Consider the following 26,477-nt stretch of genomic DNA (forward strand, 5'->3'; position numbering starts at 1 on the left):
AATGTCAYCAGATCCAGTTCTAGTTTTGATTCCCAGAGGCTTTGCAAATACTGGGATTTGAAATCAATGTTGTTTGAATTCTYAAGAAAACCTAAGTGTTGTTCAGATCTCATTAAAATTCTAATCAGCTCAGACTAAAGTTTGCACTATGGCTGAAACCACTTTCTTAATTTGTCAGAAGTGCAAARTGAAAGGTTAGCACCAGAAATGTGTTTTCTAACTTTGCAGTGTTGGAATTTGAAATATAGCTCAAAGACTTCAGAAAGAGTTGTTACTTACATTGATTTGCAGTCACTATCAGTATGTCCACCAATTCTGAACAATAAGTATATTTCCTTTGGCCCAATTAATAACCTAAGTATCTAAACATTAGATGTTCTCTTGTTACAGAAATGTTATTTGTGGCAGAATTTTAGGATTTCAGTGTTTATGTAGYTTCTTCAGTTATAAGCAGATCTATTATTTTATAAACATAGAGTATTTTTATCTCCTCTTATGTATTTTAATTACTCTGCTGGTGAGTCTTGAGTTTAGCCAGTTTGTTTTAAGTAAAAAAGGAATGTGCATATTTTACCAAAAGAAATAYATACTTTGACCATTGCTTGTAAAATGATCCTGTATAATCTGAGTGTAAACTGTTTATATAACATCAATTATTTATCCTGCTTCTAGGAACCTACGTGATGACTGTTACTGCCATCGATGCTGATGATCCCAACGCACAGAATGGGATGCTGAGATACAGAATCTTGTCCCAGGCCCCGAGCAGCCCCTCTCCAAACATGTTTACAATCAACAACGAAACTGGCGACATTATCACTGTAGCGGCTGGGCTTGACAGAGAGGTATGGCAAGCCTTAATCCTGTGGGCTGGGTTGCACTTAATATTATAAAGATGCAGGGTTCGGGGTTGATGAGAGGCTGGACATGAGMTGACAGTGTGCACTTGCAGGCAGTGGTACTCAGGGCGGCATCAAAAGCAGCATGGCCWGCAGGTTGAGGGAGGTGATTGTCCTSCTCTGTTCTGCTCCTGTGAGACCCCACCTRGAGTGCTGCATCCAGGTCTGGGGTTCTCAGCACAGSAAAGACGTGGACCTGCTGGAACAGGTCCAGAGGAGGGATGTGACGATCATCAGAAGGCTGGAGCACCTCTCCTGTGAAGGCAGGCTGARAWGTCTGGGACCRTTCARCCTGRGATAGAGAAGGCTCTGGGGAGACATTATTGCTGCCTTCCATTGTCTAAATGGGGCCTACAGGAGAGTCTGGACAGGGGGTTTAAATAGGGTAAGGGAAAATAACTAGAAACWGAAAGCAGGTGGATTTAGATCAGATAAAAGGAAGAAATTCTTTGCTGTAARGGTGGTAAGACACTGGAACAGGTTGCCCAGAGAAGTTCTGGTCCCTATCCCTGAAATAGRTCAAGGTCAGGTTGGATGAAGCTCTGAGCAACCCGGTGTAGTTGGAGGTATCCCCTACCCAGGGCAGGGGGTCTGGAACTAGATGAGCTTTAAGGTCACRTCTAGTCCAAACAATTTATGATGCTGTGAAATATTTCTCCCCCTGCTCAGTCTTAACTAGTCCCTTTCTTCACCCTTTTGACACTTGTCATTGTCTTAGTCCCAGAGTGCAAAAACTCAGAAGAGAGAAAATTATGTTAGGGATGAAAACTGGACATACATATTCCATATGTGTAGTTACTCTTTGCTGTGTGGGGTCTTGTGGAAAGGCTCTTGTCCCATAAGTCTGTTTGCTCTTAAGAAACAGRTACACACTAAAGYAGAGCAATKCAGTAATAMCAATAATAAAAAKAAAYAAYCTGTCAGTAATTCACTGCTGTGTGCTGGGCAAGGCCCATTCTCTCTGGACAGTTCTTCACTGTGCCTACCACTGGAGAAAGGAGGTGCCAGATCCTCTGCTCTGATTCACCCATCTGTGAGGTTGGGAATGAAAATATTTCCCTCCTAACTCCAGATCTGTCACATGGACTAACTGTGCTTTTAAACCACTTGAAATCTTCACAAGAGATAAGCATTATTTTATAAACAAGCTGTAAAATCCAAACAAATATCTTTTGAACACATCTTGTTTCAACTTCTGTTTTACTAACCTCATTTTAGCTCATTAAATCCAAAGTACTGGCTTTGCTGTTCATCTTTTAGCTGCTTGTTTATAGTTATTTAAAATGGAGAATAAAAATGCTTTCTGAAGTTCTGGGTTTGCTATTAATATTCTGATGCATTTCAGTTTGAAAGGGGCAATCAGAAGATTTGAAAAGCTAAACAGACTGTTAGATATTGCAATTAATTTTTGAGGTTTTATTAACATTCATTCTGTGTAAGTTGGTTTTGAAGAGAAGGGATTTGAGCARAGGAAAACCCTGAACTTTACAGTATTGCCCTATTAAATTAAAAGAATGATGGGCAGCTTTGCCCTTGTTTTTAAAATCCCCTGGTCATCTCTGACAGATGAACTTTCAGAAGGACATAGCGATAATTCTTGAGGTTTTATCACTTGGTGACTAGCTGTACTGGAGGGATTTAACTCGGAAGAAACCAGCTGCCTGTGGAGCTTAGACCCTCACRTTAACAGTCAGAAAAACCTTGTCATTCACCATCAGTTTTCCTGATGGATCTCTCAGCTGATACCCAACTGCGTACACATAAACATTTCTTGAACATGTTGGATATTAATGATTAATGTTAAATCATTCAAATATTAAATTAGACTAATATGAGATAAAATGGTTTCCTTCCCATGCCATTGCTTTGCTTCCTCCATTTCCTGAGTTATTTGTGGAAGTCAATTAAATTAAAATGACCGAAAGTCTAAAAGGCCAAAGCTGAATCGTGTTCTGACAGTGGGCTGGGGAGTTACTTGTTGTCCATGTGCCCAGCTGGTCTGCCCACTTCTGCCTTCCACTCTTTTCTCTCAGTCTTGTCTCTTTATAAAGCTCTAATTAAAGTCAGAAATACTAGACAGAATTTTAAATTCTTAAATAATGTGACACATTATTTATGGAAGCAGAAGTATTGTAGGCATTAAAAAAAAAAAAGAGTGGTTCCTCTGATAGCATTCCTCATCTGCTGGTATTTTAGATTAGCATGCACAATGCATTATCWGTGCTAACATGCACAGGAGGAGATTTGCTTAGGTAAGGAAACTCAGCTTAAGGCAGAAGAAATCTTCCATTTGTTATCTCAAAAGATGCTGTTTCATGAGATCCAGCTGCACTTATTTCTTCCGTTATTGCTGTGGAATTCACTTCAGCCTTAAAACATCTGCCTTTCTGCTGGAGGTGCTGAAGAAGTCAGGCAGGGTACTTAAATTTACACACTGACATTCCTGCCTCACGTGAGGTTAATTCAGTGAAGTGCTCTTTTATTTGGCCTGTGTTGAAGTGGAAAGATGTGAACTGATGAGGTCTGCGTTCTTTCTTGAAGCTGCCAGTTCGTTTTTGGATGTGTTGCTGCTAAGTCTCTGTGTAGGCTGCTGACACATGCTCCACAGCTTATTCCTGGCTGCTTCTCAAACCACAGTAAAAAGAGGAGACCCACCTCCCCCAATTTCCCCATGCTTGGAAAGTTCTGTGCTTGTTGATTTCTGAAATTTCATTCTCAGCAGTTGATCTGCTTTATGTGAGCGCTGGGAAGAGGGGAAAAAAACAGGGAGCCAAACAAAAAYATTGATATTCTGTCTTTTGGGGCACTTTTCTGGGGAAGTTTCTAGTGTTCTGGTTCTGTTGGAATTAAATGAGATGATTGTAAGGAAGCTGAGTCTCTGTGTAATAATAATGGAGTTTCCTTAATGAAATTTGCTTCTTGGGATCAATGTGTTAAGACCCAGATGAATCAGAAGCACCTGCTGTTTCAATAAAATAGAATCATATGGCAGTGAGATTTGCTTCAATACTGCTTTAGATTTTATTGCTTCACAGTAAGTAAAGCATAATTTTTTTTCTGGATGAAAGTGGTAAAAGTATTTCTTTGATTCCCTCGTGACTRCTTCACTTGTTGGTGTCATGAAGGAAACCTTTAGGATGTTTAAAGCCTGAAGGTCAGTTTGCAAGTACATTTTCCAAGCCAGAATTCATATATGTATTTCTGCATTATTAAACACATATACTGCATTTCTGTGGACTTAATACTGGTCTTGCTCTTTTGAATAATCACATGTATAGCAATACACATTTGGAGTGTCTTGTAAGGGTCTCTGTGTGAGAAAGGACATGAGCATAAATCATTATCTTCAGTGCGAGATAAAGATCCATACAGCTTATTTTTAAAACCTTCTACTCAATGACTCATATTTGCTGCTTGGAAATGTGCAAACCATTAAACCTCTCATGTRTGTTGTACTGTCTGGCCAAAATTTGAAAGAAAGCTGTATACTATCAGCATAATTGTCCTTGCTTATTTTTTTTATTTACCTGTAATTCCTTTTTGTAAATTGTGTGATTCTTAGGGTGTTCTGCTTAGGGTCAGGAATTGGACTCTCTGATCCTGATGGGTCCATTCCAGCTCAGCATGTTTCATGAATCTATAAATTGTTTCCATAAGAAGTAATCTGTCATATACCCCACTCTTTAGACAGTGGAAGTAACTAATGCACCAAGTAGAAACAAAACCCCAAAATATTAAAAAAGTGCCTTTTGTGAAATTTTTTTTTTTTTTACCAAAAGGTTTTTCCCAGTGTTAGTAAACCATTTGTGAAAGTGCTTTTTCAAAGTAATGGCAGCTTCTTATGTTTGTGTCCCTTCTTTTGGGAACAGCTGAATGGTAACACCTCACTTCGAGGAAGGACGATGGACTGGTAGATGAAGGACCATGCACAATATTTGAGTGCAATGAGTTAAAATAAATTTTTCAGCAACTYTATACAGAAAACATCTTTACGATTTTTCTTTTTTTTCTAATAGAACGTTGTCGGTGTTGTTTTAAACAGCTCACCAGGCTGAGGTCAGGTCTCCACCAGGCAGTTCTGGTTCTTAGGGACCCTGGCCCTGCTCCAGCTGGGAGGGGGAGCGAGTGCCCGGCTCAAGGGCCGTTAGCAGCAGTGGGGGTAAGGGGGCCCAYGGCTGCCGTACTCGGCCGGGGTGTTTAACATTTATGGAAATAGCCCGTTTGGTGCTTCCCTCCCCCTTCCTTCCATTGCCCTTACTCGTCTTTGTTGGCCTCGACATCTTTGGTTTCCATAGAGATCACAAGAAGTTGCAGCAGGAGTTTTATACTCAGGCTYGGCTGAAACAAAACCTTGGCAGTGGTGGCCGTTTGGCCGACAAACCTACCTTGGCTCAGTGCTCTCAAATGCTTTGAGGACTTTCCCTGTTTTAGTATAAACTGGGCTGAGGTTCTCTTTTCGCAATTTGAAAAGCATTGTTAAACCTGTGATCATGCATTAACTGTCAAAAGTGGTTTGATTTATTAGAGTAGGAAGCAGTCAGCCTGTCCTTACCTTGATGGTCTTTGAAGAAAGTCAAACAGTAGTTCAAAATAAGCAACCTGCTGCTGTATTCCTGTGGCACAAACTTTGCTCCTGTCATTTAGGGTGATGCTAACTAGAATAAACAGTGTGATAGGCTTCATTGCTTAGCGGAATGCAATTTTGGGAACACCTGCTGTCCTATGGTAATGTTAGTTTTGTCTAAAACTTATGTTGTCATTTTGTGTTTTAGAAAGTACAACAATATACATTAATAATTCAAGCTACGGACATGGAAGGAAACCCAACATATGGTCTTTCAAACACAGCAACTGCTGTCATCGCTGTGACAGATGTCAATGACAATCCTCCAGAGTTCACTGCCATGACTGTAAGTACAGGATAGGAGTTACTGAAGGATGTGCATATTTATAACCCTTCTCTGTTTCTCTCGTTATATTCACAGACAGTAAATATTTATTGCTTATTAAACACCATACTGGCAGGCAGAATTAAAATATGTGCAGAATATATATCCTTTACACGCAGTGTTCTGCTTTTGGCCAAAAGGCAAAAGCTGACAAGGCAATCAAGCCGTTGGTTCTCTGGGTGGCCTCAGGTAAACTTCATTAGATAAATTGTCAGAGCTCCAGTGAAGAGAGATGGGCTGCCCTGCTTTGATGGATGTTCAGCATGGCGTGGCTCTGGCATATTCTCCAGATGAGGTCARGTGTTTCCTTGGTTTTTGCAGTTCTACGGGGAAGTACCAGAAAACAGGGTGGATGTGATCGTAGCGAATCTGACGGTGACRGATAAGGACCAGCCGCACACGCCGGCGTGGAATGCCATGTACAGAATGACTGGAGGGGACCCGACGGGCCGCTTCACCATCCTGACCGATCCCAACAGCAACGATGGGCTCGTCACTGTCGTAAAGGTAGGCCAGCCTCGTGTTTCAGAGAGCTAAGCAGACATGGAAGAAGTGGGACAGCACTGAAGAGGGGGAAATGTGAACTCCTGAGGCCAGCATGAATCTGGAATAAAATGGACAGGCAGTGCCTGTCTTGTGGAATTGAACAATCTGTCTCTTCAAATGTTACCTTGCTTATGCTATCAGTAGTATTCTGTCTGATCAGTTGTAAAAATCAGGCTAGGTTGTTAAAAATCACAAATTTTGAATCTTTATTTGGCAAAAGTTAGAAATTACTCTGTGAAGATGTGTCTGCTTAGTATTTTTTGCTAGTCTGAAGGAACAATTTCCTACCTCCTCAGTTAGTAGTCATGCATGTTGTCTGTACATTTTGTGTCAAGATGTTCCATTAAGGAGCAGGTACAGGCAGTCAAAGCATAATCAGGAAAAAATGATACGTGGGAGGGTACTTCTACAAGAGACATTTAAAGACTGGCTATTTTTAAAACCTCATTTAAATACCTTTTATGGAATAACCTGTCTATCTTCATTCTCTAGCCAACTCAGTTCTGTGTTGAGGGATGACTTATTTCAAGTGATAATAACAATGTGGTTCTATAATTAAATGTGCCAAACAGTTGCTACATTTGCTTATGACCCTCTGATAAGTGTCTCATCTCTGAGTTGGCCTGCTCTGGTTTTGGCTGATCCATTTCAAAGTCAAATGTGCGATGCCAGTATTCCCATTTGGAAATTAAAGCATGCAATTTTTCTTTTCTTTTTTCTTTTTTATCTTCTTTTTTTCTTTTTTTTTTTTTTTTTTTTTTTTTTTTTTTTTTTTTTTTTTGTTTGTTTGCATTTTGTTTTATTTTGTTTTATTTTAATCCTCCTAGCATCTAGGTGACAAAAAGACTCAAACTTTGTGCAGCATTAATGGTAATTCACACTGGGTTTTTTTAAGAACTGTCTCTGGTTTATAACTGYTCTTCCCCAGAGGTACCAATTGTTATATTGCAGTCTTCCAGGAAGAATTATGTGAGTGTCTGTGCTTTTTAGCACTCCTTTAAGTGCCCAGACTTGGGAAGAGCTGGAAACCTGCCTACAGTTTTAATTGGCAGTGCAATGAGTTGATCTGTCAACCTGAAATGAAGATTAGATWGTCTCTTGTCACTTACTTCATGCTGTCACGTGCCAGCTTTCCCTGTGGGGTACAGGGTTTCTTTGAGTGTGGAATCTGTGTGAGTAGTACAGTGCCTAATACAAARGCAAATCCTGTCTCCAGGAATACTTCAACCCTGTGTGGCATAACAGAGGAACTCTAGACTCAAACTGGTTTTACTTCTCCTTAAACTGGACTTTTGGCTCAGTAAGGAAATCTCCAAACTGAAGGTTGTCTGCACTGGGAGGATGGGAGTTGTAGGTATACCAGAAATGGGGTTGGCTGGGATTACCAAGAGTCTTTCTAGTGAGATGTTAAGGGCTGAGAATCTCTGATCTATGGGAATAGCTATGAACTTGTTTGAAGGAAACGTTCATAACAGAAAGGGGCAGCATTCTCTCCCCAGGAAGATCATCGGGAGGCACATGTGAGTGCCTGGCACAAAGCTGGGAGCTTCTTCATAATTTTGTGATTAAACTATTTCCTCATTTGTCTCTAATGGCAGAGTAAGTTAAATCCAGGAATGACAACATTTGTAGCTCTTCTGACTTCAAAACTCTCAGGCTTGGGTTGGGCTTGGGTTGAGGTGATGATACTGTGTTCTCTTCAGACTCTGTGCTCATTTTTGGTAAAAGCAGTACAAGTAATCTTTAAAAATGTGATTTTAATTTAAAATGTTACTGTGTGCCCATTGCTACTGTGAGTAAACATTAACACTTCCTGCTCTTTGCTCTTCCCAGCCTATTGACTTCGAGACCAACAGGATGTTTGTACTTACTGTAGCTGCGGAAAATCAAGTGCCTTTGGCAAAGGGGATCCAGCATCCTCCTCAGTCAACAGCAACCGTGTCCATTACGGTCATTGATGTGAATGAGAGCCCATATTTTGTTCCAAACCCCAAGCTTGTGCGTCAGGAAGAAGGGCTGCTTGCTGGTAGCATGTTGACMACGTTCACTGCTCAGGACCCGGATCGTTACATGCAGCAAACGTCTTTAAGGTCTATATAAACATTTTGCATTACCTGTGTTATGGGATGGTGGGGAGCAAAGAGATGATGTGAAATGACTGCATCTACTGTAGCACATAGCTGTCCCAACACACCCTGAGGTTTTTGTAGAGCTCTCTCTAAAGGGATTTTTGGCTGTAGAGAAGGTAAACTGACAAATATGCATGGGTATGTAAACTGGGTCATTTTCTCATCTAAGTCCCATTTCATCAAGGTACAATGCAGTTATGCATCTGTGATAGTGTATGTGCCATCCCAACAAATTCAGTCAGAGCAGACACGTGCTTCTGTGAACTAAGATAATTTGCAATTTAAATTCACCAGTAATTTTCACATAGCAGCAAAATTAGATTGTTGATGAAATCTGAAGGGTTTTCTTTTTTTTTTTTCTTCAGCAGTGTAAAGTGGTGCTGTTGTTTGTCTGTGAACTGTTGTACTGATAGCTATGATCATAGTTTGATGATAATTTTTCTTATGTCTAAAACTTTGCTRCATGAGCATGCCTCGTATAAGACATGGTCATTATCTGCAAAGCTAAGGCTGTGACTGGCCTTATCCAGCTTCATTTTTTTATTAGCTCACATAGAAGAAGCTCCAGAACGTACATTCTGTCTTCCTTCCAAAATCAAGATTACTGCGATTTTATTTTCTCTTGATTTTTAGTTAACTGTTTGTGATATTTTGCTCATTTCTGGATGCAACCATCATAGACATGACAGCATAAAGACTTTGATACTAAGATAGCTTGCACTGGATTCATGTCAAACAGCAGRTTTTCAGATAGAAGAATGGTTGTGAAAGACACTTCTCTTTCAAATTAAGATGAGAAGCATGCAGTAAAACCAGGGCCTCTGAAAATGAAGTGATATTGAAGTGCTAGAGCAGTGTGAGTTAGTGCAACTGTATCRCTGTCCATTTTTACCTCTCTGCTGCTCTCAGCACTCTGACAAGATGAAAGTTAGTATGAACATCTCTGTAGGTGTAGAAAAACGGATAAGGATCCTGACCTAATATTTTAATTGAATCTGAGTATTAATGTTACATAGTTTATGGTAATTGTGTTATTTCCTCCAGTTACATAACTTACAGGGCAAGGCACTTCAGGAATTGAAATGCAGCACTGGCTTTAATGCGTATTTCCAAGAACTTTAATGATAGGGCTTGATAAATGGAAATTTGTAAAATGCTATCTTTAAATTCCAAAAATGTGTTCAGAATACAAGTTAAACTACTATCTTTGTTGTCAGTATTTATGTGGGCACATAAGTAACACAACTTATAATTAAATACACAGGTACTCAAAACTTTCAGATCCTGCAAACTGGCTGAAAATTGACCCTGTTAATGGACAAATAACTACTACAGCTGTTTTGGACAGAGAGTCAATATATGTGCAAAACAATATGTATAATGCAACGTTTCTTGCTTCTGATAATGGTATGTATCAGTATTGTATATTTGTTTTAAAAAAACTTTGTGTGGTTGAATGGCATTCAGTTTTACTGGGGCAGAAAACAGGATACTTACAGTATATCCCGTTGGAAATCTAWTACTGTCAGACTGTGTTTTTCCCTGCTACTTGGGAAATGGGCTGAAAAATTATTCTCTGACTTTGTAAAAAAACACTGTCTTAGTTACATTAGTTGATTTGACAGAAAATTGAAAAACCCCTGCATGGGAAGTGTGGTAGGTTGAGTGAATGCACAGCGTGAGCGGGCTTTGTGGGGAGTAATGTGTTGGTGGAGGGGCTTTGTGTTTTCCCACATTCAGGCTRCAGCAGTGCAGAGGGAAAAGTATCTTTTTGTTGTCAGTTTGTTAAGGGCAATTAACACTGCTCAGAAATGAGTTCTTTGATTTCAGCTGGAGTGCTGTACTGTTCGTAGCTGATAGCAGAAGGATGGACAGGCACAGTTAGGAACATTCTTGCGTTAGAAGGGAAAAATGAAACACTGGGGCTATTTGCCTGGCAAAGAAGACACAGTAAAATTTTGTGAACTGAAAGCTCGATCAACTGTTTCTATACTTTAGCTCTGTTCTGGAGAAAAAAMATAAATGGAACTGGAAGATTATGGGAGGTGGAATAAGAACCACTGCTAGTTGTGCTGAAAAATTCAGTGCCAAATGTTCACATAAATGTGTGATTCCAGCAAGGTTTATGGAAGCATCACACATTCAGTATGGATACCAGGAATGTCTAGAAATAGTGAGCTGAAAGTCAGTATTAGAAAGAATTTAAAGATTGAATTTATGATAAAGGGCGATCTTAAGCCTTCAAAGTTAGGAAATAATTTGTCCAGAGGACAAACTACCCCAGTTTTGCACCTTCTTTGAAGCCTTTGATGTGGACCATCTCTGGGGATTAACCGTCTGTCTGGTCAGTGAAGTGGATGAGCCCCTGATCTGTGGATCTGCAATTAATTGCACCATTTTGCTGAGCAGGGCCATTTTTCTGAGAACAGACAACATAAGAATTAGTGTGTTAGCAGGAGCAGTGACACTGTTAGATTGGTTCTGTAAAGATAGAATCCCAAAACTKATGTAAACATATAAAAGTGTTGGTACAGCTTCATTTAAATAACTTTACAGTTGGAAACAAGTTTAATGTTATTTCCTTTTCTTTAAGGAATACCCCCGATGAGTGGAACTGGCACACTTCAGATATACCTGCTGGACATCAATGATAATGCCCCCCAAGTGCATCCAAAGGAAGCCACAACTTGTGAAACACTGCAGCCTAACGCTATTAACATCACTGCTGTAGACCCTGACATAGATCCAAATGCAGGCCCCTTTGCCTTTGAGCTGCCTGACACTCCTGCTAGTATTAAGAGGAATTGGACCATTGTTCGAATTAGTGGTAATTAACATTATAGAAATCTTTATAGTTTGAAATAAACTTTTGCCAGTGTTTTCTCTTTGGTATTATTTCACAACATACGTGACTTTGGTTAATATGAACAAGAAATCACCTTTGTGTAAGTTCTCAAAAGAGCAAGAAATCTTGAAAAAGAAAATAGGTTTACAGCAGTCAAGGAGTCTGTTACCCTGAGTGTCACGTAGTGGTGTGAGCAAAAAGTTAACACTGAGCTCAAACATGAGCCATTTTTGCCAATACTGTTTGAAACCCACACAAGCAATACCTGACATTTTAACCAGTACTTATTTTCACAGGAGATCACGCCCAGCTCTCCTTAAGAATCCGGTTCCTGGAGGCCGGTATCTACGACGTGCCCATAGTAATTACRGATTCTGGAAATCCACATGCATCCAGCACTTCCTTGCTGAAAGTGAAAGTTTGCCAGTGTGACTTAAATGGGGACTGCACTGATGTTGAYCGGATTGTTGGTGCAGGGCTGGGTACTGGTGCCATCATTGCAATTCTGCTTTGTATCATCATCTTGCTCAGTGAGTAGATAGTTCTGTTAATTCTAACTCCTTTACTCTTGTTTTGCAAGTATAGTATTACATTTTAGTATCAGGTACCTTGACAAAGATGGGGAAATTGTTAAAGGCTCAGGTCCAGGAATTGTTACAGCATGATTTCAGTGTTTTGGACAAGTATGAAAACTTCCTGGCAGTATGGGATTTGGAGTCTGAGACAGTACAGCTAGCACCTGTTTGGCAGTCAAGCCTTGCAGTGTGTTTGTTGAAGAGATTTTCCGTTTATACCCATGGACACTTGTAAATGTTATGTCAGTGAGTGACCAGGTTGAAGATGTGATTAGTCCCTAGACATCTAATCTCTCCTGTGCTGCCAGTATTGTGTGATTTGGTGCCACCCCAGCGGGTAACAGAGGTTTTAAGGGCAGCTCTGATGCTACTACCGTTGTGCCACAGATTAATGAAAGTAGGCTGCTGGAAAGTAACACATCACAGCCCTTCACATAAAGCCTGCCRAGAAAGACAGGTATGCAGGAGCAGYAGTGTGTATGTTAAAGTACTGCATAAAGCTATACCAATACCTTATTTTGTGTGAAGTGCATTCAGTAAGGGAAAATGTCCAAAAATCATGCATGTCTGTCCAGTGTAGTAAATTAGATTCTAGCTCTCCTATACATTATAGTTAACTGATTGCTTATTGTGGTGGAACACAAAGAGGAGACTAGCCTGTTCATAGTACTCTGTGCACTAGTTTAGAACACAGAAAATTATGGAAAGAAGAAATGAAAAAATTTGAGCCTGGCTAAGCACATGATTCTACATGAGCACACAGTACAGTTGCTTTCTTGATACTTTTTAAATGCTAGGTGTGAAACTAGCAGAGCCTTAGTGAAGCAGAGATTTCTTTCTGAATCCAGTGGTTTATGAAGCATGGTCTTTCTAAATTCATTCCTTGACAAGCTTATTTTGCAGATGTGGAATGGATTTGTTACCTTACAACCTTCAATATGTGATTGATTTACAGACCAAATTACCTATTATGGTCTAAGCTTAAACATCTCTTGCTTAAGCTGCCTTTGTCAAATTTTTCATTTAAAAAATCCTGTGCTTTATCCAATATGGTCAAAGCCATATATTGGCTCTTTTCTTTCTTTTCTTTTTTTTTTTTTTTTTTTTTTTTTTTTAATTTTGATGTTGAATTTCTGTTATTTTCCATGGCTGTATTTTAGAATCAAGACATGGTTTTGTCTCTTCCATTTTTGCATTGTAGTTTTAGTTTTAATGTTCGTGGTATGGATGAAACGCCGTGATAAAGAGCGTCAGGCAAAGCAGCTCTTGATTGATCCTGAAGATGATGTGAGGGACAACATTCTGAAATACGATGAAGAAGGGGGTGGAGAAGAAGATCAGGTGAGGAAAGATTATTGGGGTTTATGTATAGATTTGCACTTCTCTGCATTTTTTATATTTTACATACATTGAATCACTGTTATAGGTAATTTTACTATTAAATACCAAAGGCACAAACTGATGTTTTCAAAACTTGCAATTAAATATTGCTTTCTCCTTTCAGTTTTTTGCAGTTCCAGATGCACCAATTGCTTGCCATTTAAATAAGGTGTCAAAACAGAATCTTGTCCTCTTGCAGTAAAAGCATTCCCACTTGATTCCAGCTAAGGCTGTTACATTTAAATGAAAGCTAACATCCATTCTCATTGCTGTCTGTAAACTTTCTTCACTCCTTGTCTGGGAACTTGTACAGAAACACCAGTGCAGGGTGCCTAATGTCATCTAAACCAAATATGACCCTTTCTTGGTGGTGGGTGAATGCCTTTGTAGATACATAATAATGCTGGCTATTGACAGATTTGCCACCACTGGGATTTCAAGCCTGGAAAGTATTTAGGTTTCAAGTAGCTGTCAGGGCACGTCTGTGTTTATTCAAATACATTTCCAGGCAGGTGCCATATGCATTTACTCTAATGTCACCTCTGGTTGAACCACTGCTGATATGTCAGAGGACTAGAAGTGATGTGTATATGCTAAGAATAGCTTCTTTTTCCCCCTCTCTCTCCAAGTTAGTGGATTTTCAAGCAGTTCCTTCCTTCAGAGGACGTTTATTAAGTGCTTTATGAACATGACAAACAGCAGATTTATGCACATTATTAGTGGTAGAAGTAAGTGTAGTAATTACAAAGAGAACAGCGCATATAATAGAGTCTAAGAAATTTTCCAGTTAAAAGCCTTGAAAAATTAAGTGCAATTCTTCCACACATCCCCAGTCTCAGTCATCTGGCACTTGAGTTATCTGAAAAGTGTCTCCCTTCACTGGTACAGACTTTTATAGTTTCCTTCTGCTCGTTTGTTTGTTTGTCTGAAATTTGTGTTCCCCTTAGTAATTTCCATGCTTCCTGCATTTCCCCAAGTACTGTTCCTACTTCCTGGCTTTTCTGCATAATGCTCTTCTTAGGCAATTTTCAAAGGAAACTTCAGTTTATGCAGTTTTGGAAAATTGCTTATGTTGTTAAATAAAGTGAAAACCCTTTAAGTCTATGCATGTATTCCAGTTGTCTGTACATAGTCTGAGTACAAGAAATGCATCCTGTTTGCACATCTGTTATTGTACAGAAAAGTTAAAAGCTTAAAAGAAAATCAGGAAAACTCAATCCTGTGAGAATTAATTTTTCAATTCACATATTCCCAGCTCTTGTTCATCCTGAATTCTCTGGAGGATCTGTTTAGCAATTGTCATGGAGTTTTGATTTTTAATTATTGTCCACACAGCCCTCAGGWCAGAGTGAGTTAAGTTCTCTGAGCRCAGTCCATTGGGAAGTCAYGGGTGATGCTGGGGTAGTKTTGGGWGAGATTGTGCTGCAGATTCAAAATATTAAGCATTGTAACAGTGTACAATGAGAGTGAACCAGGAATGGTTCTGAAGTCTCTCCTCTGGCCATCCTGTGCTGTTCTCCTCTCCAGTGTCAGTGCTGTCTTTGTGAGAGGTGCAGTTAGGGTAGTGTGGCGGGAGGTCACACCCTGTGAATGCCGCAGAGATTAGTGTAACGTAAACCACCCGTAATCGCAGCCTTTCACCAGCAGTGAATGAATGAATGCGCTGCACACAGTGAAAGTAAACTGCCAAAGGCTGGACTAGCAGTAAAGGAGTAAGAAATGTGAAATTAGGACCATTTCCTCTCACAGTGGGCATAAAACCATCTAGACATAGAGAATTTTAAGGGCTTTACAAAAGATTKAATGCTTTTTAGTCACAAAACCCCTTCTTACTTTCTTAAGACGAATTTTAAAGCCACTATTGCGATTTAGTTATCTTCACTGGCAGCCACTCTGTTCAGGTACAGTGGTCCCTTTTCTGATCCTTTGAAAGTAGGCCAGTCTCTGGGGTCTAAAACACCCTTACACACTCCAAATAAAGAAAACACGTCAGGAAAAGAACAGCTCATACAAAGTATAACAGGCTTTTATGGCCACTTCTATGGTAACCATTTTTATACCAATAGTAGGCAAAATGGGGTTAGGTTCTCCATTGGCTTTAAAGGTAGGAATATGTTCCTATGCAGAATGGATGAAGAGAACGTACAAACTTYTCAACTTATTTTTCTGTCTACAATGAATGGTATAAATCAGTGTTGTTTTGCTTTTCAGAGAGATTATTTTACTTTATTTTGGTTTGACATTTTGTAAAATCTAAATTCTGCCTGTGCTTAACCAGATGATACTAGTTCCTCAGTTTGTTTCTTCTTGGTTCCCTCCTGGTCCCGCTCACCTCCTGTGCCCAGGGAAAGAGAGAAAAAGTGTATTTCATTGGGGTTTATTTGGTTTTSCACACATTTTATGTGAGATTTAAGAACTTAGAATGCAAAGCTTTTCRAAAGTCCCAATGAGTTCTCTGCAAGCATTTTTGCAAACCATGGCTTAGCAAAAYACTGCATAAGCTAAGCTGTGTACAGAGCATTGTGGGCAAAAGGTATTGTCTATAAAGATCTTTGCATTTTTGTCAATGTTAATGAAAGCATTCAAGTTTCAAAGTGGTACTCTAAAAAAGTATGGGACTAACAGCAAAAACCTGTTTTCAGAGTGAGGCCTCATAGGGTGAAACTGCCACTGTTCTATTAAAATAAAGAAAAATTGCTTTGTGTCATTCTTGGATCCATAAGTCATCAGCAAATGACAGGAAAATGCTCTGCATCAATATTAACTTTTTTACTGTGCAGCATCCCTAAAATGCTGAGGATTGATTAAACAAGCAMGTTCAGTAGAAGGCAGTACACAAAGTGACTCAAACACAGAGCCATCCAGCCCAGGGTGCATYTCACSTGGTGAAATAGAAGGGRATTTTAAAGCCTCATGTGCATCTCRGTGAAAACAATACTTTAAAAGCTTCAGACATTTTCATAATCAGTGCCATTTAAAATTACTTCTATTTATAGCCAGCAAATTACTTTTTAAAATCACATGCTTCTCTACAAAGAAAACTTGAAGATTTGCCCTGTGTGGCCTGATATTTCCCAGATGTTTTAGTTACTTGAAGATACRACTGTTAGGGCTCAAAGGTATGTGATCGATTTCTTTGTATCCTGAAACAAATTACTTTTAAACTGGGAGTTTTTAGCCCAAAATAATTTTATTTATTTGAGAGGTTTAATTTATCTATTTTGAAGCTATGCAGTTGGGTTTCTTAGCTGTCACAGCAGACTCAAAAGCTCCTAAAGCATGTTCAGCGTGTTCCTTTCAAACTGTCTGTGCATTCTATCAGAGTGATGTCTCCCATAAGAAATTAGATGAGTTCAAATTCCAGCTAGTTCCTCTGAGTCATAGCAACTGTCAACAAGTTGGAATTCCTGTTTGGTTTTGTTGATGTTTCTGTTTTTTTTCTTCTGTGCCAGCAATTCCAAAGAATTATGATGTGAAATCTGTAATAAAAGAGCAGTTCAGTCCATCGTGAAGGTCTTCTGTTAATCCCATCTCAGGCCATCTTGGCCTGCTTTGTTCACTCTGACAGACTGAATGCTTGTCAAGAAAATTGAGGATCTTGAATGATTCATAGTCGTCTTCTAGCCTGGCATGATGTACACAGGGTCGTGTGATCTCCACAGCAGCTGAGAAAAATGCTATTAWTTCCCTAAGCCAGAAAATGCTTTTGATCTGTGGGTCATAACTGAAGTCAGGCTGCTTGCCACTGAAGAGCATTGCCAACACTGGAAATATTCTGAATTTTTTCACCTAGAAGAAGTGGTCTAAAAAGCAGGCTCCAAAAGGTGTACAGCACTTTTGTTGTTCCAGACAGAAACTCTTTCTGGGTTTTGTGAAGGATGTCTGTACTAGCACAAGCTGGGGATGAGGGAGGACTGACAGSTAGCAGAGGTATTCTGGTAGAATGCTTTGCATTCTTTTAGGATTCTGTTTACTGTTTTCTGCTTTTAACAATTTAGCTACCTTAGAGGCGATGGGCCATGAGAGGGTTTGAGTCAGCATCATTCCATGGAARTCAGCAGGACTGGTTTGGGAGGGGAGAAGTGTTGTTTGTTTTGTGCTTAGTGGTTTTTGTTTGTTTGTCTTTTGGTGGTCTTTTTTTTTAAACCCTGGCACTTTGTTTTGTTTTTCCTAAAATTACATCTGAATCTTAAACTCTGGGGGGTGGGGGATAGTATAGTTCATTACATTCTGAAACAGAAGGTTCAGGTTGCAGAATTGGTAGTGAGTGCCTCTGTTGATTAGTAATGGACCACATGATCCGTAGCTTGCAGTTGTTCAGGAAATTGGGAGGTGTGAGGGGCAAATGATGAATATTCTCTCCTGATACAATGTGCTCTGAGCTTGTAACACCAGTCTCAGTTCCAGATACCAAAACCTGCTGCTGACTGAGTGTTGAAGCACTTAGCATGTGTCTGTAGCGTAGTTAACACACACAGCACACATCGCAGCCCATARCCATCACCAGCTCGTTTTCGTCACATATCTCAGGCCATTTGTGTGACTTACATTGAGGCAGTGATTTACATTGACTGGGATATGTGCAGCATATGTCAGCCTGATAACTGTGATACTTCCTTTTTTTCCATCTAATTGCCTTTGTGTACATCTCATTGCACAGGATGATTCTCTTCTCTCTTTTGAGTTCATTTCTATAATGCTTTCTGAATTTTAGTAGTACTTGCTCATGCAGGTGGTCCTGTTGAAGCAAGTTGCCTGAGCAAGTGGGTGGTATGGTTTTAAAGTATTGCAGATGAGCTGTTTTGAAAATGTAGGATAATCTAGCCCTCAAATCTGTTCAGCACAGCAATTTCAAATGTGATCATTTTACTATTATTCAAAGTAGCTTTCTTCCTGAGCATTCTTCATGGTCCTTCCTATATCCGATTTTTTTTCAGTAGTCAGTAGCTTGTTTTTTGTCATATTTTGTTACATATTTATGTTAAAAAATAGTAGCATTTATTTTAATGGTGTTAACCACATTAAAAATAAAAAGATGAATGGTTTATTGTTATAGGTGCAGGATCTAAATTCTAAATAGAAGCTGCTCCTTGATAGAAAGGGCAGCTGCATTCCAGCATTTATGTGTCACAGATAAAAGCAAATTAGGTAATGCTTTGGAATTTTTTGGGGGGGGTGTGGGGTTGGTTTTTTTTCTTAGTGTCATAACTTTCTGCATGCCCACATTTTGAGATAACGTTAGTCTTCTGTGCTAGGTCTTGTTATAACCTTTGTTGTAAACATGATAATGGTCCTTACCTACTCCATGAACTTTATAAATCCATGTGATTAGATTTTCTTTTTCACCAGCCTGAGTGTGATTCAGATCATTTACTCTCACTTTTTAACCTTCATTTTGCATTGTGTTAAGAACAGAACATGTTTTATGTTCTGAAATTTCAAACATAATGAATGAAATAAAGGTTGCTAAGATATTCCCCATGAATATACAATACTATAATTAAAAGGTAGTTATTTCAGGGATTGTGTTTGCTTACTAAGACATTAGCTTCACTTTTTTGAATAAGTGACTCATACAGTGCTCCTGTGGAGGAATTACTGTCATTCCTTGGTGAAYCTTTATCTCATGATATGAAAAGTAACGTTTCCATAATTCCATTACAAAACTGTTTTGTTTTATTTTATCATGTCTAGAACCTCTGCCTGTTACTGTGTTTTGTATGCAGCCGGAGTTTAATGTTCACCTTCTTTATTATTAAAAAAGAGAAGCTGGCTTCTTCGTTATCTTAAAAATTAATAACTTGTTATATTAACCTTTATTATAGATCCATCTATAAAAAAAAGGGAAAAGCAACATGGCAGAAAGTAATCTAAAAGCAAGTGACAAACAAAGAGCAACTGTTGGYGTAGGCATTTCAGCTATCCTCCCACCTGCAGCCTACATCTTATCAGTCCTCTGTCKTTGCTTTTTTTGAAGCAAATGTAAGATTTAGGGTGGGTTGGAGCATTTTGCAGAACTCRGGAAATCTTTAAAGTGCAAATTTCTAATAGCTTTTTAGGGTGATGTTTGGTGAATTTGGGGGTAAAATATATAGCAGGATAGGTTTTCACTTCCTTTTTCTTTGTTTTTAAAAGATCTCAGTGGGAACATAGAGTAGTAAAATAGATCTTGTCTTACTTCCCCATCCCTTTCTCTATTTGAGTAGACAGTAATTGTCTTTGGAACACAAAGTCAAAGCAGAACACGTGTTTTATCCGTAGGTACTTCAAACTCATAACTAGTTCTATCTCTTCTGAAAATAAAGAAACTGAGTATATACTAAGGCACCGTTCTCTAAAAAGTCAGGTGAAATGTAAATTTCTGCTACTGTTGCTTTATATGGACCTAAAACCACTCCAGCTGATTGTGTCAGTGAATGACACTTACAGGTCTCACCATCAAATTAAGTCAAAGTGATCTGGTGGCCATTAATTAAGTTGATTATTTCTTGTGTGGGGATAGAGCTGAACTTCCATATTTCTTTCCAAAGGGTGCATCACTTGAACATGAGAAACAGAGTGGTTTTGTTATGTCATTCACRTGTCCAGACCTACGTTCATGCCTAACCAAAGCTTTAGTTCTGTATAAAGTAAAAACCCAAGTCATTCCTATACATCTAAAACACAGTCTGATAAACAGCCATGAAATAAACCGAGAGCTTTGAGACAACGGAGAAGCCAGATTCATAAACCATTAGTGATTGTCAGTCAGATTCCAGGAACTAGGCTGTGGTAGTGGAAAGCTCAATTCAGATGTAATATATTACAATATTTTCTGAGTTTTCCTTTCCCAAAATACATCAGTCTTGTCTATGTATAGCATTTTAGAGTTTTAGTACATTGTGGTTTCATTCTCTCGTTTGCAGTTCTGCTTTATAATGCCTCAGTATAGGTTCATATAAGGCAAGACTCCATTACTGTAAAAAATTTTACTCTGTTAGGGATTTTTTCTTAAGAAGACTTAAGTAAGTCTTCTAAATTAGAACAGCTAATCAGAAAGAAATAAAATATGTTTAAAACTAGATGTTTCTGAGAAACTCTTTATTTCCTGGTCTACTCCCTCTTTCTTTGTTTTTTTTTTTGTTTTTTTTTTTCCTTTTTTCTGAGATTGTAGGATCTGGTAACTGTCAGTGAGAAAGTGAGGTACTTTTGAAAAAAATCTCACCTGTGACTGATGACTGCTGTATGAGGGATTATCACTCAGGTGCTGTTCAGTGAATATCTGCCTTGTTCAAGAGGAAGTTGTTTAAGAAGATTTTTGAAGACTTACCTTGTTTTTCAGTGATTTCTGGGGAATATAAAATGGTCTTTTCTTCTGTTTTAGATGTTTCTTTTTTCACATTGAGATACTTTACTTTGCTTTAAACTACTATGTAGATGTTCTTAAAGTGCTTTTGGGGGTTTTAGAGCCATCTGCATACCCTTCTGGTAAGGCAGTTAATTTGTAGGGCAGCTGTTAGAACTAAGTGAATAGCTAAAAATGTCAATACTGTAATTWACTTGGAGGGAAGAGGGGATTAGTGGGGTTTGGGGGGGCAGTGAGATTGATTGGTTTCACAAGGTGCAACTTCTGACAAAATGCCCTCCTAGCACATTAAGGTTTTCTTCTCGTTAACCACTAGTTATCAAAAAGGTGGCTGTATTGGCTCCAGTGATAATAGATTCCTTCATAAACAAGAGTAAAGTCAAAGAATCATTCAGCTTGGTTCACTTCGATCCTTGTCATAGAATGTGAGGTTTCTGTTTCCCTGTTGACTGTAGGTTTGGACTATCAGACTAGTCCAAGTTGCTGGTTTTTAAAAACATTAGAGTTTTTCTAATGGGGAGCARACTGGGAGCAAAATGGGAGCAAACTAATGTGTCTTAGCAATCTTCCAGTAGAGGAAAAGTAAGTAGGTTCTCACTTTCGTCAGTAATCTCAGTTTTTCAGGGAATTTGAAGAGAAGAACTCAACYCTCTGGGTTTGCTCAAGTCCAAACTGCTGGAAGGGATTTTTTTTCTAGAATTGCTGGAGTTGGGGCTAAACAGCACAATTAAATACCTCTGATAAAAATTGGCAGCCATATGAATTAAATGCTCACAACTCTTGCTGAAGTACCGTTCCAGTGGAGGGCCGAGTCTTGTTCCCCAAGGAACTGCCAGTAGTCTCTAAGCAGATTTTATCTATGGGCAGGTTATATGGGAAAAGACTGGAGCAAAACCAAAGCACTGTTGACTTGCAGTCCTGGAATTAAGAGTAAAAATGATTACCCAGAATACTACTCAAAACTGTCTGTCCCAACCCATCCCAATGTGTTTTGTTCTCTCTTTGATGTTCCAATTTTCCATGTAGCTGTCACTTCTACAGTTAACTATCTTAACAAACTCTGCTTGAGTCCGTTCAGGAGCTTTAGGTAATATGTGAAAATCTTTCCCACTTTTCTCTGTGAAAGCAGCCCTGAGTGAAGAGATGGGACTTCAGCAGCTCTAAACAGCTTATGACCTGGCACTTGAAAACATTTTTCCTTCTTTTACTTTGCAATAATTGAGTAGAGCTGACTTCAGGCAGGATGTTGAAACAGCTGGAGTCATTGCATGATGCTGTGTTTGCCTGGCACTAAGCCAGTTTTGGGGAGGTGATGTTGGAGTTGGCCATACCCCACTGATGTASAGTTAGTATTGATTTCAATGATATGAGGGGTTTGAGAGTCTGAGGTAGTAAGTACAATGGATCTTTTCCCTTCTGGACACTGTTAGACCTGCAAGATAAATTTTCTCTGATAGAAGGCTAGTTGACAGTGTCATAAACTACCCTAAAAAAGAAAACCAAAGTGGGAGTCCATRTAAGGACATGTTCTGCACTGCTGTTACCTCAGGGATGGYCATCTTTGCTGTCTTTTTAGCTACTAGAGCCTGAGTATGTCTCAAACTGTTCAATACACAAAAAAAAGGATGCCCTTAGATGTGGACATAGTAGACTGACAGCCTTGATTTATATTTCTGTATGACCATTGACSAGTAGAAGAATTGTGTAGATATGTGTGTGGATGGGGAAAAATGTTATCTTCATAGAACTGAAATGAGCAGAGAAGCTCTTATGGTTTCAATACATTGTCATTTAACCATACTGGTTTGAATTYCTCCACAATTAAATGCTTATATTTTTTTAAGAAAAAAGTGGTTTTCATTACTCCCTGTTGGTGTTTTCCACGTTTRTCTTTTGGGTGGGTATGAAAAGCACTCATGTTGCATATTTATAAATTCTAAAAAGGACATTCTTCTCTGGTTGGTAGGATTTTCTGATAGCATGTCTCTAAACTATTTTGATTTATGTTACGTAATAAAAAAGGAAAGGATAAAAAGTTCTGTTCTGTTTACTCTTCTGCGATTCATACTGCTTCCTGGAGATCACTTATTATTCTGTTTGGTACATGAAGTACCGAAGGATAGGAGTTACAGCTCTGCCCCAAGGAACTTGTAATCTAATTAAAGCATATGAAACTGCATTCTCAGATCTCAGTGGAGCTGTTCCACCTTTTTTGACTATATATTTGTGTGAAGTCATCTGAGAACCCAAGTAACAAATAGAAGGTGTAGTGGATTTGATAATCAGTTACAGTTCTCCCCACAAACTACCATCCCTGCTGTCAAAAGAATTCTCCTCCTGTTGAAATGTCTGGGTTTGGGGTCACAGGAAGTCATACAGGATCTACATCCCATGAGATAACAGCCGCAGTAAAAGCTTGCATTCCTTCCTTTAGGAGCCAGTAAGGAACTAATAAAGATCTGATAGTCTGCACAGACAACTTCCAGCAAGCTGATTACAGATAACATTTTTACCAGAACATCACCATTRAAAAATGGGTATTTTTGATGGATAGGGTAGTGTATTTAGGATGCTTCTTAACTGCTTGGATTGTTTGTGGGGCAGGGTATCTGGCATACGGTAGAGCTGGCATGAGCCCCAATCTGCAGATAGTTCTCAAACTGTTTTTATTTAAGCCTTGAAGTCCAGTTCTTTGTGGCACATTCTCACCAATGCCCTGTGTAAAGGCATCCTAGASCATGGCTTTCTTCTAGACATGGCAACAGTGAGGGGAATGACAATGATGAAATGCATCACACTGTGCAGAGAGAATTCAGGCATGTCTATGTTAAATGCATAAACATTGATCTAATTAAATTTTTTACATACATACATACTGCTTATCTGAATTCATACTGCTATGCTAACTTCATCAGTCTGCCAGAGTTTGCAACTGCAGCATCAAGTACTTAATGAACAGATTCATGAGTAATCTCTAGGAAGTGCTTAGAATTAAGGCCAAATCTGAGGAGCTTTGTACTTCTTATGACATTTTCCCCCCTTTAGCTTTCCTATTATGGAAGCCACATGAAATCAGCAAGGAGTCTTAAATTCATTCTTTGAAGGTATTAGAAAATACTGCAGAACACTGTGGTTGCCTTTTTTTCTCAGAATGCATGGTATTTATTTTCTTAGAAAAATAAGACTTGGATTTGGCATCTTTGCCCTGTGCTGTAAATCATCATTACTAGGTAAAGTGTTTAGTCTCTTAATAGTACTACTCAAATCCCTGCTTCTCAAGGGAAAACTTATGAGAAGCTCTACAAATCTGATGGAATAGAATCAAAACAGGAGGTTCAGGGAGTATAAATCAAATAACATTATGTTGGTATGCAAATAACGATATTATTGACTTATTCTCAGTAAGCATTACCATCCTGAAAAGAGGACTTCTGGTGAAATKATACTTTACATTTTTCCTTTTTTCCTTCTCATGTTTCCCCCTGACRGATATTGTTTGAAATTCTGCTAACGTACTGTCTCTGTTTCATATTTTGCAGGATTATGACTTGAGCCAGCTCCAGCAGCCTGACACTGTGGAACCAGATGCCATCAAACCTGTTGGAATCAGACGTCTTGATGAAAGGCCAATCCATGCAGAACCTCAGTATCCAGTCAGATCAGCTGCTCCTCATCCTGGGGACATTGGGGACTTCATTAATGAGGTAAAGGAGTGAAAAAGAGTTTCCTCCTAAGATCTGATTAGCTTTTGTATTTTGTTTATTCTACTTCACATGAGTAGTTGTTATGTTAGAACATAATAACTTTTTAAAACTTCCTTAYACAATTAAAATTGTCTCGCTAGACAGAAGTAAATATGTTCTTCTAAAGTGCCGACAAATTTAATTAACTCGTTCAGACATAAACGGAAGATATATCAATTAACTTCTGTGCATTCGTATTAATTACATTCATAATACGTTATCAGATGCAACCACAGTATCTCCAAGCAGGATTATGCAATGRGTTCCAAGTAATAAACAGACTAACAGAATTGTAGTGTAGCCTAAATTCATTTATTAATTCACAGTAATTTAATAATGAAAGAAGTTCATTTTCATTCTCCTTATACGTTACCCTTTGAATCCAGATAATAGTGGAAATTCAGTACCTTCAGTAAGACCAAAAGAATTCCATCAAATACGATTAGTGAGCAGGGCAGCTAAATTAAATGTTATGTAAGTGCTTTTAATACTTGTCTTGTCATAGAGCTTTCAAAGATTTTGCATTATCTTTGATTCTTCAATCTAATAAATGTAATTGAGATTCAGACTATACCAGAGTACTCATAGTTCTGAAAGAAATGATCCTCATTATTTCTATCACTGGTCAGTCTTAAATCATTGTTGTTGTGGCACTTAAAATAGAATGTGTTTCTTGTGCTTGCTGGTTATAGAAAAGAAAAAGCTAACCCAGAATTTACTACTGCTTTTACTTTATTCTGTACATGAATTGTAGCAGTTAATTATTTTCTCTGATTTTCTCATATCTTCCCTGTCAGCTAGAGCCAGACACATATTGCAGAGTATTGCAGAACTGTTTCTGCAAACGTGTTTATTCTTGTTTGCCTTGAAGAAAAGTCAGGCTAATACACTAAAGTCTTTTGTGCTAGAACACTGCAGAAAATTGAATGTGCCCCTTTTAAGGTTGAACAGTGACATACAATTGTCAAAAAGCTTAGAGGGGAATTGACTGGCAGGAAATGTAAAAATATTCTTGTAAGACATTGTATTTTAAGAGATTCCAGTTTTTTGCATGCCTTACACTTCTAAATATTACAGCTTTATTGGCTTGTGGAAAATAGTGGAGACACAGGACAACAAAAGGCCCACATTGTTGTCCAGGGCAGTGCATGCACAAGAACTCCTTATGTTTTCCACAGTCAGATATTCCCATCATGTTCTCACACAGCTGTGAYCAGAGAGTGCCCACCTGGCAGGCAGTTGTGAAGAACTCTGATTTTTCTTGCTCTCAGAGCAGCTAGGAAGCTCTATTCTGGCACGAAGGCAAGGCATGGGTGTGATTCTGCTGGAAAGCCAGAAAGGGGCCAGAGGTTGTCCGGCCTCCTACAATTTCTAAATGACTTAGCAAGCTGTTCTTGCAATATTATTTTTCAGTAGGTTATCACTCTTGAAGATGAYAGTGTCAATGTGTACACATGGAGCTGTATTCAGTACTTGCTGTCTTGATTTCACCCACTATGTTTATAGTGCAGTACAGATGAGCATGCAGTCATTTTCTTCCTGCTGACTATTGTATTATATCAGTACCTCCCTTCATGCTTCCCCTTGCCATCCGCCAAAAAAGAAAGCTTCTCCCAGCTATTCATACACAGTAAAATAATGTCATTAATGTCATTGATTAAGATAATATATGGAAATATATATGAAGTTAAAGAAAACATGGCAATTTTCCTGTCTGCAAGTTAGCTCAGAATTAATTATATCATCTGATTGAAAGGAACTTTGTGGGGTAATTTCTATGTTTTAAACGTTATATATTTAGCTGCTCTTCTTCATAAGGTATTTTCTTTCTTAGGGTTTCACACCAAGGTGTTACTTTACTGTGGGGGATTCCACCTAACCCTCTCTAGCAGATAGTAGCCAGCCAGAGATTGTCCATGTTCTGTCTGTTTTCCCTGAAGTCTGAGCAAAATGAACATTTTATTTCTCTAAAATAGTGTCATCTTAATTTATGTTTTATATAAAAAATTCCCCATGGTAAATGTGATTTTAAAATATCTACTGGGTGTGGTGTGGGAAAATGAGTC

At 38.7% G+C, this 26,477-nt stretch overlaps 1 protein-coding gene across 1 annotated transcript in view; it reads left to right on the forward strand.

Moving 5' to 3' along the window:
• CDH2 (cadherin 2) overlaps positions 1-26,477 on the forward strand; it is a 116,564-nt gene that overhangs the window by 83,311 nt on the left and 6,776 nt on the right. Inside the window, exons 7-15 of the mRNA XM_057367236.1 lie at positions 673-845; positions 5,672-5,809; positions 6,170-6,355; positions 8,228-8,484; positions 9,788-9,930; positions 11,117-11,350; positions 11,665-11,898; positions 13,145-13,284; positions 24,208-24,372. Coding sequence (XP_057223219.1) covers positions 673-845; positions 5,672-5,809; positions 6,170-6,355; positions 8,228-8,484; positions 9,788-9,930; positions 11,117-11,350; positions 11,665-11,898; positions 13,145-13,284; positions 24,208-24,372 — 1,670 coding nt within the window. The remainder of the gene's footprint in view (positions 1-672; positions 846-5,671; positions 5,810-6,169; positions 6,356-8,227; positions 8,485-9,787; positions 9,931-11,116; positions 11,351-11,664; positions 11,899-13,144; positions 13,285-24,207; positions 24,373-26,477) is intronic.

The sequence above is a fragment of the Malurus melanocephalus genome, unplaced genomic scaffold, assembly GCF_030028575.1.
Source record: "Malurus melanocephalus ecotype Western Australia unplaced genomic scaffold, MMel_1.1 scaffold_76, whole genome shotgun sequence".
Lineage (NCBI taxonomy): Eukaryota > Metazoa > Chordata > Aves > Passeriformes > Maluridae > Malurus > Malurus melanocephalus.